This window comes from Ascaphus truei, chromosome 1, assembly GCF_040206685.1.
Source record: "Ascaphus truei isolate aAscTru1 chromosome 1, aAscTru1.hap1, whole genome shotgun sequence".
In the NCBI taxonomy this organism is placed as follows: Eukaryota; Metazoa; Chordata; class Amphibia; order Anura; family Ascaphidae; genus Ascaphus; species Ascaphus truei.
In genome coordinates, this window is record NC_134483.1 from 328,601,100 (window position 1) to 328,617,447 (window position 16,348).

Sequence of the window (16,348 nt, forward strand, 5' to 3'; positions counted from 1 at the left end):
CGTGTGTTAGTGCTCGACCAGCATTAATGCCCTTTAGTGAATTCCCCATGTTAATGCCCAGTTGGAAAGTGCCATTTCACAATAAGGAAATTAACTGTCCAGAAAAACAAGTTACGTTGGAGTTGCAGAAACAGGACAAACACTAGGCAATGAGCAGTTGTTGGCTACTGATTCACAAATACATAACTCAGCCCTCTGCTGCTTTATCAATGACATCACAAATGAAGTGGAAAACTTTAACCGTACCACAAAACTAAAGGAGTTATGCTAGTCATCATTGTGAATCATACCATTATTGCATTGTTTGGTACCTATCTTAGGCAATGTTCACATAATTTGTAAATTCAAGGTTAGAAAGAGCCTGTAAAGCACCTGATTCACTTGCCTCAAGGTACATGACACCTTGTATAAGTCACAGTCAGGTCAGGCCAATTGTACTAGAAAAGGTTTGTGGATGGTAAATTCCATAGGTTTGGGGTCTTTCATAACAATTGCTTGCAAGTACCTACAGCCAGCTGGAGTCGAGGAACTACAGTGGTACCTATTTCCATGTGCAAAATGTTGGAGGGTCTGCTACAACAGCGGTGCGCAAACTGGGGGGTGCGCCCCCTTGGGGGGGCGCAAGATTATTAAGGGGTGGCGCGGGCTGCGTACGGGGAAACCTGGGGGTGGACAGAGCTGTGCATGGGCGGCCAAGAAGCTCCGTGCTGCCTGCTTCTCTGCTCTGTCTTGCAGAGGGGGCGGGCTTCTCTCTGCACACAGACAAGCCCTCCTTCTTGTGAGGAATCGCCATCCTGGCGGCTGGAGACCGTCTTCTCACCTGAAAGACTCCTTCGTGACAGACACCTAGGATTCGCAGTCTCATGGCCCTGTTATATGCGCGCGGATCCTGCGCAGCCTGACTGCCCGCCCGCGGGTTCTGGCTCCGCCCGCCGCTCTGGCGCGCGGTGTGTGCTCTCATCCAGCCTCTGCCCCCGCCCTGGTGATGGACAAGACTGGCGTGGGAGTGACTTGCGCATCAGTCTCCGTCCACTGACCTCTGTGACGCGCGCTCGATCCCGCCTCCGTTCCCGATCAGGCTGCATCAGAGGGCACACCTGTGTGCACCAGTAACCTATGGGATTCCACTTCCTGGTTCCGCCCTGGCTCTCCATTGGGGGATCTCCCTTTATGAACCCTCTTGCTTCAGACACTCATTGCTGAGCATAGTCTTGTGTGACGCCATGCCTTGTAGCAATCCGTTTCCGTATCTCCTGCCTTTCCTTGCATTGTCTTGCCTGTTGTTCCTGCCGGTGCCTGACCCTGCTACGTATCTTGGACTCCGCACCTCTCTTCTCCTGATCCAGCTACTGTACGACCATTCTCCAGTCTCCAATCCAACTTTGGTTAGTACCCTGACGATCCGCTACTCTCCAATCCTGAACCTGGCTATGTACACCGACGATCCGCTACTCTCCAATCCTGAACCGACAAGTACCTCCTACTACTCTCACATCTGTACTCCTGACCTGGCTTGCACAACCAATCTACATTCTAGGCGCGCCCGCGTGGCTGTGGGTTGGCGTTACTCAATTCCCTACCTCAGCACCATGGTCGCGCTTCGTTTTGTGGTGAGCACGAGTTACACTTCTCTTGCTGACTGTTTCCCACCCCAGTTTTCAGCAGCATGGGAGATCGGAGCATGTCCCCCCCTCCCCCCCCAGGTGAAAGTGTGTGACTTATGATTGTGTGTGTGTTGTGTTGGTTGTGATTGTGTGTGTTGTCTGTGATTGTGTGTTGATTGTGTGTGTGTGTTGGTTGTGATTGTGTGTTGTGATTGTGTTGGTTGTGATTAGGTGTGTGTGTTGTGATTGAGTATGTGTTGTGATTGAGTATGTGTGTTGTGATTGAATGCAGAGGTACGCAAACTGGGGGGGCAAGGGGGCGCAAGATTATTTAGGGGGGCGCAGATGGCATGCGGCGAAACCAGGGTGCGCGGGCTGGCAGATGCTGTGCGCGGGAGGGCAAAAAAGCTGTGCGCGGGCGACCAAGAAGATGTGCACGGGCTGCCGAACAGGGTAGTGCAGGTGGCAACCACGTGATGGTGTGTGAGCGCACGCACGGGAGCTTCGGAGGTACGGGGAGGAGCACGCCCGAGCACCGTGAAGTCAAACGCCCCTCCTTCCGGTGTCTGCCCTGCAATAGCGCTGTGGTCCTGCTCTCCTCTGCTGACAACCTGCTTCGCTGCGATCCTCTGCAAGTGAAAGGGTAGGGTGCCACTATATCAATCATACTATGAATGCACAGAAATTATGTAAAAACACTGTGCAAACACAACATTGAAAACGGGAACAAATAAATAATACTGTAGGTATGAGTTTGGATGACACTGGGGATAGCAAGCCAAAGAGCAGGGAGGGGAAGGAAAAGGGAAGGGAGGTAGCAAAGAGGTGGATGAGTGCCCCCCCAAAAGTATTGCCTTTGTGCATGTATGCTCTCCCAAGCTTGGCGCTTGGAGAGACAAACAAAATTGACTTTGAAGCGCACTCAGCAGAAGTCAATACACACACAGCCACACACATACACACACAAAAGTAGCCCCGATCCACACTTGCAAAATGATGCAGGACACCCTGTGCTCATGCTTGGAGAGTTGGTGATGTCACCGCTCTCAGCGGCAGCGTGGACGCAGCCTAATTTTGCAAGCGCGAGCTGTTGAAATATGTAAGTATTTAAACATATTTGTATGTACATTGTATACCGTTTAATAAAGGTTTTTTTTCATGGGATTTTGATTACATCAGGCAGGGGGGGCCCGAGAAATTTTATGGATGAAAAGGGAGGCTCGGCATAAAAAGTTTGCTCACCCATGTGCTACAACATAGGTGTTCACACATATCATGAAGCTTGAAGGGCCATAACCATAGTCAGTCAGGACTGCATACTATTACATTTTGTAGCATTTTAATTCTGCTGTGAGCCTCTTTGAAACATCTGAAATTTTGATTGTAGGCTGTTTTTTCAGTAACATTTGTAAAATAAATCTAAACAAAGCTGATTGTCATGATAGGCTCTGCATAAAGATGTCATTAATGGAATGATGTGATCATGTAACTCAGGGGTGCTCAACTTCAGACCTCAAGGTCCCCCTCCCCACAGGTCAGGCTCTCAGGATATCTCTGCTTAAGCAAAGGTAGCTCAGAGACTGAGCAATTGTTTGAGCCACCAATGCTGAAGCAGGGATATCCTGAAATCCTGACCTGTTGGAGGGGGGGGGGGGGGGGGCTTGAGTACTGGAATTGGCTCCCATGATGTAACTTGCACTTTATAGTTGTGTTTAGCATATTAGAGGAATGCAGATTACTTTAAAGCTGCAAAAGCTCAAATTCTGATTTTACCCATGCAAAATGACATATCTTGACTTCATAAACTCCTAACTCTCACAAATAGTTGTTTAAAGGCAGAGTGAGTCAACTTAGACCCACTGGTCCTGCAGATCCCCAACCGCAGGCCTTCCCAGCAGCCCCATGGGCGCTCTGTGGCGTGTCGCTTTCCTACCTTTTGGGACATGCTGGACACCATAGCCATCTTCTGTGAGCCTAGCTTAAAGGGCACTATCCCGATCTATAACATAAATAAATGGGGGCCTAGTCAGTTCTATTGCTTTATGAATACACCCTCTACATTCTCCCCGAGGATCCTATCCTCATCCTCCCAGAACCTGGTCTTTCTCGAACCTTCCGACTATACTAAATACTCTCCTGTGACATCAGAATCCCTATGGTAACACAGGGTGGGGCCCAGCATACACTAACCTGCTAGTAACCCTTTAGGAGGGGGGGTTACATATATATTTATTTATATAGCGCCATCCAGGCATATAGCGCTTTACAATACACGTGACATAATATTATAACACAATGGGAATAAGCACTTCAGAGAGAATATATATATATACTAGCTGATATACCTGGCGTTACCTGGGATTTAATTTTCCCGCTCCCCCTCTCTCTCCGCTCCCCCCCCTTCACAGCTGTGCCCCCCCCCTCGCGTTCACATGTCCGATCCCCCCCCTTTCACAGCTCAAGCCCTCCCCCTTCACAGCTCCATTCCCCCCCTCCCCTCCCTTGACAGCTCCATTTTCCCCCCGTGGTCACGGGCCGTGACTGGGTGGGTGGTTGGACGGCAGTGACTGGGTGGGTGCGAGGCAGTGACTGTGTGGGTGGGTGCGAGGCAGTGACACTTGCGAGGCAGTGACTAGGTGGGTGCGAGGCAGTAACTGGGTGGGTGACAGTGACTGGGTGGCTGGCAGTGACTGGGTGGGAGGCAGTGACTGGGTGGGTGGGTGTCAGTGACTGGGTGGGAGGCCATGACTGAGTGGGTGGGTGAGAGGCCGTGACTGGCTGGGTGGGTGAGAGGCCATGACTGGGTGAGAGGCAGTGGGTGAGTGGGTGGGCGCAAAGGTCCTGTGGGGGCGTCCCCTCCGCAAAGGGCCTGTGGTTAGGCCGTTGGTGAGCGGTGCGCTCACCTCGGTCCCCCCCTCACCTCTGTCCCGGCGGTCCCGCGGGGTGAGGAGAAAAGGCGGGTGGGTGTAGGGGTGGACGGTGTGAGGCTGTGGTGGAGGTTGTGAGGCGAGGCGGTTAGGCATGCGGGTCGCCACTGTCTGAGAGGCGCACGCGGTGTGAGGTTGGTGTGAGTCTGACGGCCTGCGTAGCCCTGGCCGTGATGTTACCCCACCCCGCAGGCCAATAAGAGCGAGCGAGCGAGCGGCGTGGCAGACATTTTACACATACATACATATACACACACAAAGCCAGCCAGCCAGCCAGCCAGCCAGCCAGTATAACCAACCTCACACTGATGAGACCCATTAAGGTCGAAACAGTCTGTCAGTGGGTGGATTTACTGGCTATGCATCTTAACCCTGGCTGTGCTCAAAAGCTGTGAAATGTAGCAAGCATGAGCTTATAGGGGACCATGTCACATGGTTTTGAAGCAAAAGGTGGCACTGTGCCCATTTGCATATAATTTCCCAGAATCCCTTTCTGCAGTGGAAGCACTGTGTGCTGGGGGATAATGGTGAAAGGCAGGGTTGCAGACCTGTCTAAGGCCGCGGACATGGTAATACCAGCCGCGCTCCTCAACGCTCGTGCTCAGCCCCGCCTGCTCAAGCAGGAGCTTTTTTGCATCCTGTCAGGCGAGGCAGTGAGTGCGCTTGGGAGGCAGGGCGGAGCGGAGGCGTGGCTAGTCCCTCGTTCCCATTGGCTGTTTGCGGTCACGTGACCGGCCCTCCGCTCCTCTATGCGCGAAAACTTAAATTAATCCGTCGGCTGCAATTCAGCACGCCTCCGCACGCGCCTGCTAAAGCCACACTCATACCAGATGCAGGAGGTAAGTGTGCTGGCTCAGCGCGGTATTTTTTTTTACCATGTCCAAGGCCTGAGACATGCAAATGAGGACACAGTAATATTTTTATAGACCCGACTATGTTGCATGTTTTCATTATTTGTCACTCCATCCTTGCTGCCTACCTCCTTCTCCTGAACCACGGCGTCACGTCACACGGCCGTGGCAGCATGAAATGACGTCACAACGTTGCGTTACCATGGCAACGCGAAACTGTGCGACCTCACGTAGGTGATGGTCGCGTCGTCATTTGATGCTGCGGTTCAGAAGGAGGCGGGCGGCCTCCACAGCTAAATGTAGGAGAGAAAAGAGCTGCTGGGGGGGCGAAAAAATGTTTTCGCTGGGGGCCCGAACCCATTCTCGGCGGCCCAGTATATCACACACCCTGGTCCAAAAAGCTAAAAAGCTTTCAATCTACAGGTAATAGATGAGTAACTTATCAATGAGGAAGATATCATTTAAATCTAAGGGGCTGATTCTATATGTTCCAGAAACAGCTTCTTGCACATACAGCATTAGTCCCTAAGACAGGCACGCAGAAAGTGATATTTTGGACTACAAGACTAAATAAAATCATAATACTACTGGGCTTCAGTGAGTGATAATCAACTGAAGTCTATGAGACCAATGATGTGTAAAGTGAGTCTGATTCCAGATAAACTTGAAATGCCTGCAAAGGTTTCTTCCATTTCTCGCTCATTATTGTGTCCATTTTGTGCAGATCTGGGGGGCAGGGAGCATGCACAGCCGTTGCCATGACAACACTCCCAGGTGTAAACACTGGCCCCAGGTGCAGAGCTAACGGGCAGACATCATTACGCATGCGTAATACTGCCTGTTCTCTTAATCTGTCCAGCAACAAGAACACACACATCAGCCAATCCCGAGCCCCGCTGCCCCAACACCAATGACAGAGCTGCCTCAGCATTCCACCAGCCAGTCACGGGTCGCACATCTCTTTCATCCAATCAGAACGCGGGGTATTTGGGCGGTCTTTTCAAACTGATAATCACAGCGGTGGGAGGGGAGTACTTTTAAACTATGTGACGTTTCAGTTGACAAACTCCTCCCGGAATGTGTACCTCCGCCGCTCAGCCTATTCTCCAGTCTCCCTACACCGCACTCAAATCGCGGCATTCCCCCACCGAATTTCGTCTGCGCTTGCGTGTTGTTGAGGAGGATTGTTAGTTTTCGGGTGTTATGCTATTTTCGTGGGGACTACTTTGTGACCGGCTCTTATTTCCCTTGCGAACCCACCTCTTCCCTACTGGCCTTCTAACTGCCGGATCCCTCCGCGCGCTCGCGTCAAAGCCTCCAGGGCGTTGATGGATCAGAAACAACAACAAGCGGCAGAGAGAGGAGCAGCGGGGTATATACAGTGCACGGATATAGCGCTATATACATATACCTGTGTGTACTATGCACGGGGCGTGAAGAGCCAAGAAAGAACATTATTATTATTATCATCATCCCGATGGAGTAACTTATATGTGATCCACATTCCCTTATGTGTAAATAATAATAATAATAATAGGGGATTAGTAATCATATTGCGGGGTCGTTATGTCACTGAAGTGAGCGCCAGCTATGTCACCAGAGGAGCTGTACTGAGACGTATACCGAGGTGAGGCTGGCTGTGTGTGTGTGTCAGTGTGTGTAGAGAGCAGAGTAAACCGAGGGGAAATACTGACTGTATTTCGTATAATGGACTGAATTTAACTGTAGGAAAGTGCGACCAACACACACACATTTGTCGTGTGTTTTGTTTATAGTTTCTATAGTGTTTTTTTTTATTTATTTATACAAGTGAGGTGAATGCAGGGGGACACTTGGAGTTTACATGTCAACGAAAAATGTACTGAGATCTGTTAGTGTGTATGGGACACACACACACACACACACACACACACACACACACACACACACACACACACACACACACACACACACACACACACACACACACACACACACACACACACACACACACACACACACACACACACACACACACACACACACACACACACACACACACAAAAAAAAAAAAAAATATGTCTCCAGTGTCACAATCCTTGTCAGTCATTTGGCCGTTTCCATGTAATACAATGTTGTGGTTTTTGTCCTGTATTAGTGTCCCACCTCTCAACATCCGAGGCATATATATATATATATATATATATATATATATGTGTATCTATCCTCCCCTGTCAGCTTATAAAGAAGCGTATAGGAAATGTGAATTCCTTATTGATTAAAGTATGTATGTGTACACACACACACACACACACACACACAATAACTACACCCCCCCCCCCCCCCCCGTTTCTAGGTGCTATGGTAATCAGATCCTTTGTTAGGTGGCCTTGTCTTTCCGACTTGTTTGCAGGGGGGGGGGGTTTATTAGACATCTTTGTTAACTTTGTCATATCATTTGAGATAATGGGCAACCATTCAGTGGACAAAAGAAGCCTCCCCATGAAGGTTTTCTTGGTCTGTGTGGACGTGACAAGTCCCCACTACCCAGTTGCAGCCCCCCATGCAGGGATCGGGCCCCTGTGCTCCTCCTCCTGAGCGCGGAGAGGAGGTCCCAGTGCAAGGAGACACTCCCACCCAGCAGCTGATCGCTTGGCTTGCAGGGCTGCGTTTGTTTATTTCTCCTTCTCTTTTTGGCTAGATCCCAAGATGAAGGATTTGGCAGCCCTGGATCAGACCAGCAACGAGGCCTACAGACTCCTGAGGCAGTTAAATGTGCAGCTGGAGCAAGAATGGAAATATCAACCCAGGGAGAAGGGGCTGATCCTCATTGAGTCCACAGCAGAGGTGAGAGATGTGAGGCAGTGTACACAAGGAGTGGGGGGTTGTTAATTGGTAGTTTCTGGGTGCTGATTAAGGGAGCTAGCAAAGACTTGCTGATGCATAATCCTGCTAACGGTTGGGCTTTTTTTTTTTTCTCTCTATTGATTATGAATCCAAACTTGCTGGGCTTTGCTCTTATACATTGTATTATACAGTGTTTCAATTACAATATGAATATATCTGAGCGAGTTGTGTTTTTCGTTTTGGTGGTATTTTATTTCTCATTGCATACCGGTTCAGTGTCTTTAAAAGCGCACTTGTAAGATATATTGACGCTGCAATGTTACAATGTCAAAACTATTTAATAGCTTAGTCTTCATTTGCAATGTTTGTTTGTATGAATGAAAAGTGGTTAATAGCTTTTTAAATTTAGACGTGAGCTCATTTTTGAGCAGTACAATTGTAAAGACCTTGAACTATATTAACCACATTTCTTTAGCGTTCAGCAAGGAGAGGATATGAAAATGCCATTAAAAATAACCACTTGCATGAAACTGTAGCAGGATTTCACCGATTTCGGACAAGTTTGTGAATAATGTATTTGTATAGCTTTGTGTACAGTGTAACCAAGACTGAGTTACAGGCATACCCCGCATTAACATACGCAATGGGACCGGAGCATGTATGTAAAGCGAAAATGTACTTAAAGTGAAGCACTACCTTTTTTCCACTTATCGATGCATGTACTGTACTGCACCCGTTATATACGTGCATAACTGATGTAAATAACGCATTTGTAACAGGCTCTATAGTCTCCCCGCTTGCGCACAGCTTCGGGACAGGTAGGGAGCCGGTATTGCTGTTCAGGACGTGCTGACAGGCGCATGTGCGAGCTGCCGTTTGCCTATTGGGCAATATGTACTTACTCGCGAGTGTACTTAAAGTGAGTGTCCTTAAAGCGGGGTATGCCTGTAAGGTCTTTGTTTTAAACAAAGCATCAGCAGCAGTTCTTGATAGATTACATCTAAATTAATTTACATGCTGTTAAAGATTATTTACCTAGTCCTATGTTTTCCCCCTTTGTTCTAGAATGATAATACGATCTGTCCAAGTTTGAGGAATGCAAAAGTAGAAGATTTATGGAGTCTAACAAACTTTTTTGGTCTAAGTATGGAAACTTTTGTCCTGGCTGCCAACATCTTGGACAGATTTTTGGCTCTTATGAAGGCATGTTTTGGTGATTTTATTATTATCTTCAAAGCATCATGAAAATCTATCATGCAGTGAAATGTATGTTGCCACAATCCATGCTTTAGATTTAAACATTGACATGGAGCATTGGAATTGGATTCTGTCTAATTTAGAGCTTACTTTGCCATTTACCAGTATGGCTCCTTCAATGTTTTTAAATAAATTATTTATGGCATGTAGTGATTGTGTTTATGTATTTATTGACATACATACAGTGTTTGTTTATATATTTATGTAGATTGTTTTTTTTTTAAGGTGAAACCAAAGCATTTGTCTTGCATTGGAGTCTGCTGTTTTCAGTTGTCAGCCCAAGTTGTAGAAGAAGATTGCAATATCCCGTCCATCCACGATGTGATTCGCATCAGCCAATGTAAATGTACTGTGTCCGACATGAAACGCATGGAGAATATCATTTCAGAAAAACTGCACTTTGAATTCAAAGCTACCACTGCCTTAACTTTTTTGCACTTGTACCACGCTATAGTACTTTGTCATTCCTCAGAGAGGTGAGTGATGTTATTGTTGTTTGCTCTACATACTGCCGTATAGAAAATGTTTTTTTGTTTTTTTTTCCTCGTTTGTCATACCATTTTATTGAATCGGCATGAAGATCATTTGAAGGGTAGTTGTGGAATGTTGAAATCCTCATGTTGGTCTATTGAAGGGTATCAATGGGTAGGCAATAGGTTGTTTACGGAACCAATATGGTACTGATTACATGGTAAAAATGATTGTCACGGTGCCCATTTCTCTATTCCTGTAACTAATGAGCTTTGCTTAGTGGTATGACCTTTTGTACACACCCAAAAACAGAAGTGTGATAACAGAACTATTTTAAAATATCAAAGAGCGAGCATCAGTTTATGTATTTAAGAACATTTATGCAGATTTTTTTTCCCCTATCGCCATGCAGTTTTAAGATGTAGGCTTTTATAATTCGTTAATTTTTATCTTAAAAAATCTGTTGCATGTGACCAATTTGTGTACATGACTGAGAATGTATTTATTTTTTGTCCTATCCCTCTACAGGAAAGAAGTATTGAACCTCGACAAACTGGAAGCACAGCTTAAAGCTTGCAACTGCCGGCTAACCTTTTCCAAAGCAAAAGTATGTATAGTGCACTTTATGAATGATTTGAAATATGAAATCTGTTTGGATGATGCATATCTTCATGAACTTATTTTCATTTTCTCTCTAGCCCTCGGTTTTAGCCCTGTGCCTTCTTATACTCGAAACAGAAACCCTAAAGTCTCTAGAACTCTTTGAGATAGCTCTGCGTGTGCAAAAGCACTCAAAGGTAAGTTTAACAAAACTACATTGAGATTTTTTTTTTTTTCTGTTTAAAGAAAGTGTGGGCTCTTTATCCAGGCTTGGTTTCACAACATTGCTCATCTGTGTGCATTTAAATCTAAACTGAATGCGTGTAAATTGAACCGTTGGCTGAGAAGGGGCGCTTGTAAGGCTGCGATTTATAGTCCGTGCGACGAGAACATTTGCAGAATTCTTATGAGGCCGCCCCATGTGCTTACGATGGTGTGACTACGTCTTAAAGACCAATATTTTTGTCTTCAAGCGATGGCTAAACCGCTCGTGACGAGGCCAATTATAGCGAACCAGCCTCGTGACGCGTCCACGCCTCCTTAATCGCTTCCATCTGAATTCACACATCGGGCGAGAGGTGCCCGCGATGCGAGGAGCGCGCCAGCGCGGATTATAATCTCAGCCTAACCTGTAGCATAACGGCCTGTTTTGTCAACTTGAGCACTGCTGTGTATGTGAAGTGTTTATTTGAATCGTGAGCCTGCCTAGTTTGTGGTTCCCCCTCCTTCATACTTGTATTGATTTTATATAGCGCAATTAATGTACATAGCGCTTTACAGTAGTAATACATGTGACAATCACATAAATACAAATAACAGATCATGGGAATAAGCGCTTCAGACATAACATTTAGGAAGAGTCCCTGCTCCAAAGAGCTTACAATCTAATGGTTTGATAGGAAGAACGTACAGAGACAGTAGGTGGGCGTTCGGTTAAGTGCGTCTGCATGGGGCCAAGGTTTATGTAACATGTGTATAGTATTAGCCACGGTGCTACTCTTTAAGCAGATGGGTAGAGAGGGGGATACTTCAGGTGTTTTGATTGTCATACACACTGTCATGCATTGTTCTTCAGGTCAATGATGCTGATATGCTGTATTGGAGGGAGCTGGTATCGAAATGCCTTGCTGATTATTCCTCCCCCGAATGCTGCAAACCCGATCACAAGAAGTTGGTTTGGATAGTCTCCAGACGCACAGCACAGAATCTGCACAACAGTTACTACAGTGTTCCAGAACTGCCAACTATTCCAGAGGACAGCTGCGTAAATGAGAGCGAGAGGTAAGTGCGATTTGTAGCTGATTGCATCTGTTGCAATACTGTGTTCCTGTCGCATTCAAGTGCTAGAGGGGGCTTCTTGTTCAATCTTAAAAAATGTAAGTGTTCCAAGTAGAAGTCTCTGGAGTGCTACTTAATTATCATTTTTAAGGGCTCGTTCAGTGTGCCAGCTGAGGACTCGGAGGGAGGGCGTGAGGGAGGCAGTGCTGCAGTTTGCTGGGCGACATGTGATTATCCCCCAGCAGCAGTCTTTTCAGCGTTGGGGAGGGGGCGGGGTTACACACGGCAGGGTAAGTATCCAAGCTGCAGTCATGAAATCATTCTGAAGAATGATTTCATTGGCTGCCTTGGTCCCTGTGACGCTGCTTCAGCTCCAAAAAACGAAATTTTAGTTTACTGAAGCTGTCGTCAGCGGCAACTCCTGGCTTCGGAGGCAGGGCAGTTGCTACCTTGACAACAAGTATTCAAATTGAATACTTTGTTTCTCACTGCAGCAAGCACGTCAGCACGCCCTCCCTCCGAAGCCAGCACCCTGAACGGGGCCTAAGACACTGCATAAAGGTCTTTAAAAAAAAATAAAAAAAAAAAAAAAAAATTCTCTTTATACAGAGCAATGAGCATTGTACAAATTTTTTTTTTTTTATATACTGTGGCTAGGGCTTTATTTATTACCACTTTATTACGTACACACCGTTTTGTAGAAATTCTGCAGACACTGTGTTTTTTAGGAACGTGTTCTGTAGTGCAGTGGGGGAGGAGAAAACATCAAAGCCAGCTACATGTGTACCTATAAAGCTTGTATGTGGCAAGCTTTCCTGCAGGAAGCTTTTTAACAAGAAAGCTTTGTTTTGGAGGATGACTTGTACCCAGTGGTTCTCAATTTTCATACCGTGGAACACCTTTTTTAGTGCTAATTGGAGGACCACTATAATGTCAAGATCCTACTATATGAGAGCTGCCTGATGTGAATTCTAAAGTGTTTGGGGGCCACCATTTGAGAACCACTGACTCATACTAACAGTAAGCAAAGAAGCTTCAATACATGGCCAATATGATGCATTATTTGATTTCTATATAGTCTCATAAGTATAGGCAATGTAGTTCAATACATGTTTAAGCCTGCAACCATGTCATGGTAAACCCCATCAGCAGGTCCTACTCTACCACATTTTATACTGTGCTTTTGTATTTCTTCCACTGCATAGAGAAACTAGGAAACAAAACAATGATCAATAGCATGGGATGCATGACATGTATGCAACGCCTAAGGGGTTAAATTAGGAAGCACGGTATGTGTGAGCTACACATAGACATGAAAACAATAACTTGTTACATTGGAGCGTCTTTGTTTACTGTTTGTTTGAGATCACTTTACTAGTAGCACTCCAGTTGGCATAATTAAATATATAATACTATGGGACTTCGTTTTGAACTGGCTAAATTGTATGTATGTGTGTCTTATACCAACAGTCGGCAATTTGCCTCTAATGCCCTCTAATTCATGCCAATAAGGAACAACTATAAATGTGGCATTGCTTTGTGTTTTGGCACAGTGAAATAGTCCCTATGTTAATTTATTGAGTATTTGGCATAGCTGCTGGAGTGTCGCAGACACCTTACTGTTGCATCTAATACTGTAGATGTTTGACTAATACTAAAATTTCATAGGAAAGCAAGTTGGAGTATGGAGCAAAATAATTGTGGCATAGAATTGAGTAATTCCTGCATTTAACTAGGGACACTGTGTTCTTCTTTTAGTGATGACTCCTCGGAAGACATGAGCTGTGGAGAAGACGGCTTAAGCAGCTCTCCGCCCAGTGACCTGGAGGCATCATTCTTCTTTGACTACAAGCCAAAACTTAAAAGGCGGACACGTTACCTTCCACCTTTGTAACAAAGGAGAATCTTGGGTTTAGTTCTACAGTCGTATGTGCATGCAAGGATGTCATATCCGGGTAGACAAGAGAACATGAGGCAGGATGATGGCTTTTTCACATCATTTTGAGATTATTTTATCGTTTTGTTTTAAATTGCCTTAGCTTAAATCTTATTTTGAAAAATACAAATTTAGCAAAGTGCACTGTTGCAATGTGTTAAACAAATGTGCTAATGTTTTTTTTCCCCTAAAATCCCACATTAGATGGTGTGACACTTTGCTTCCCCCCCCCCCCTATTTATAAGGATTTTGCACATTTATTTTGCCAATTATAATTCTAGTGAATTTACCAGAAGAAAATATAAAAGTAATTGCTTGGAAGCGTTATTCATTTTGTTTTATTAGTAATGGGAAAGGTATAGATGTCACACTTTTATTGAAATATATATTTTATTCATACGATGCAATCTTTTGACTCATCCACAGGCAATTGGTTAAATGTCACCTTACAATTCAACTCCTTGAGCCATAGGTTGCTTATGCAGTACCGATTATGTTAAATGTTAGTGTTCAGTTTTTTCTACATTCCTTAGCAAGTTAATGTTTTACACTGTTTTTATGTTTACCAACAAAAGAAATTTAACATTTATTTTCAATTTGCATGGCTTTTATTTAAATGTAACACTGGTTCGGTCTGTGCTATGATTAAGACTAAGGTAATGAATGATAACCTATGGGACTACCTTTAGTAATCCATTGTGTTGACGAGGCCTACAGTGCATTCCAGCTCTCTGAAAGGGTTTAAAATGAGCATTGCACACCGCCCTAGTACCAAAGTGGCTCAGATCAGAAGCAACAGATCAACACAATGATCAATATGAACATTGTTGTGCACGCTTATAAAAAGATATGGCAGATAGGAAGCAGTCGAAGGAAAGTGAGAATTCTGGTTTGTGTAACAAAAAATAATTTTTTTTTTTTTAAACAACTCTTATTCAATGTTGGCTTTAGTTCGCAAATTAAAGTTGGTTGTTTTTCCACATTGCTTCTGATAAATTAGACTGCCAATTAAGTGTAGCGGATTAGTAAGAGTGAGTTCACACACAAAACAAATGGAATTATCGTTTTTGTTCAAATGTTAAATTGAAGCAAAAGTAAGAAAGAAAGAAAAAAATCCTTTAACTTTTTAAGTGTGTTGGTGCCAAATGTGAATTGTGAACAATTGAAATGACAAGACAAACATGACTGTTAATGTAGAAGTGTTTCCTGAGTGAAATGGTACAGATGTGAATGGTGCTGTAAGTATTAATATTTGTACAATTTAGTTGTGTAAAAAAAAAACATAAAAAATGCAAAATGTACATAAAAAATGTAAATGAGAAAATGCACAGAAAAAAAATGTATTTTTTTAATGTATGTAGCGTTTTGTTAAATGGCATGTAGATATTAATTTATTCCATATGAAATACTGTATCGGGCTGTTCTGTTTTTTGTTTTTTTTTTAACTACAGCAGTCTTAAAAAATAAAAAATAAATACTTTTGCAAAACTGTTTTATGGATATTGTTTAAAACAAAGTATGCTGACATATATTGCCACACTATATATGATGTGGATTTGGGGTTCTGAGCTTACTGCAGGTTTGTGTGTAAAGTACGCTGTTCACTTTTAGATTATAATTTTATTTGTAAAGCGTATTCCACGGTGCAATGGAGGTACAGAGATTTGATAGTTGCATACATATAAGGACAAACCGATCGAGTGACCTGCTCGTGAGCGCTTAAAATCTAGAGGAAAAGGCCAATGTTGAAACAAAAGATGGGGGGCTTCTCATTTGTGGGATGGAGTATACATCAGGTTGGAGTATGGTCCAGCCAGACAGCTGATCTCATTAATGTTAGGGGGTGATTGGGACAAGCTTTGTGGCTGGACCAATGGAGTTGGAGAGGGCAGTTTGATGTTAGATGTAGGTGGCATAGGCTTCCTGAAAACCACCCTTTTCAAGGGTATTTTTAAATGTCTGAATGTTGATGGCGTATGGCAGGGAATTCCAGAGAGGGGGCAGCACGACAAGTCTTGTAGGCGGGAGTTAGAGGAGGTAAGTAAAGGTGAACGTAGAGGGCGTTGCGGGATATTATTTGGTGATGAAAGTGGCGATGTAAGGAGGGGGCAATGTCGTTGAGAGCTTTTAAGTCAGAGATAGGGTTTTAAATTTGATTCTAGAGGATATGGGAACCAGTATAGGGATTTGCAGTGGAACGGTGAGTGAGGTAAATAGTCTGGCAGCAGCATTTTGGATGGATTGGCGATGGGACAGGCGGACATGGGGATTGTTAATTAGGAGAAGATTGAAGCAGTCAAGACCGGATGAGAGTGAATCAAGATTTTGGTGGCATCATGCGTGAGAAAAGGGGCGTATCTTGGCAATATTTCAGAGGTGGAGACGGCAGGACTGAGGGAATGAATGTGCGGAATGAAAGGCAAATATTACCTCTAGATAGCAGGTTTGAGGAGTTGTTGTTGAGATTGTGTTATTGACGGTGAGTTTTAGTGTAGGTGTAGCAGTGGAAAGGGTGCTCTTTTGTTTGACATGTTAAGCTTTCAGTAATGGGTCATTCAGGAGGAGATTGCAGAGGGAGGGAGGTTGGTGACATGAGAC

At 44.7% G+C, this 16,348-nt stretch overlaps 2 protein-coding genes across 2 annotated transcripts in view; both read left to right on the plus strand.

Moving 5' to 3' along the window:
• The window catches only part of SEPTIN11 (septin 11), a 335,103-nt gene that overhangs the window by 252,476 nt on the left and 66,279 nt on the right, over window positions 1-16,348 (plus strand). The gene's annotated exons all lie outside the window — the stretch shown is intronic.
• Window positions 6,490-15,238, plus strand: CCNG2 (cyclin G2). Its single transcript, XM_075606758.1, has 8 exons — window positions 6,490-7,009; window positions 8,063-8,208; window positions 9,274-9,411; window positions 9,691-9,941; window positions 10,465-10,543; window positions 10,635-10,733; window positions 11,612-11,817; window positions 13,573-15,238. Exons 2-8 carry the CDS (start codon window positions 8,071-8,073, stop codon window positions 13,706-13,708), a joined length of 1,047 nt encoding a protein of 348 aa, XP_075462873.1. The 5' UTR covers window positions 6,490-7,009; window positions 8,063-8,070; the 3' UTR covers window positions 13,709-15,238.

Bases quoted from the DNA above. Each gene is read 5' to 3' on its own strand.
- CCNG2 (XM_075606758.1), top strand. From the start codon at position 8,071: ATGAAGGATTTGGCAGCCCTGGATCAGACCAGCAACGAGGCCTACAGA. The intron at 9,412-9,690 runs GCATGTTTTGGT...TTTTTTTTTAAG, and splicing joins GATTTTTGGCTCTTATGAAG to GTGAAACCAAAGCATTTGTC. The intron at 11,818-13,572 runs GTAAGTGCGATT...TTCTTCTTTTAG, and splicing joins TGCGTAAATGAGAGCGAGAG to TGATGACTCCTCGGAAGACA.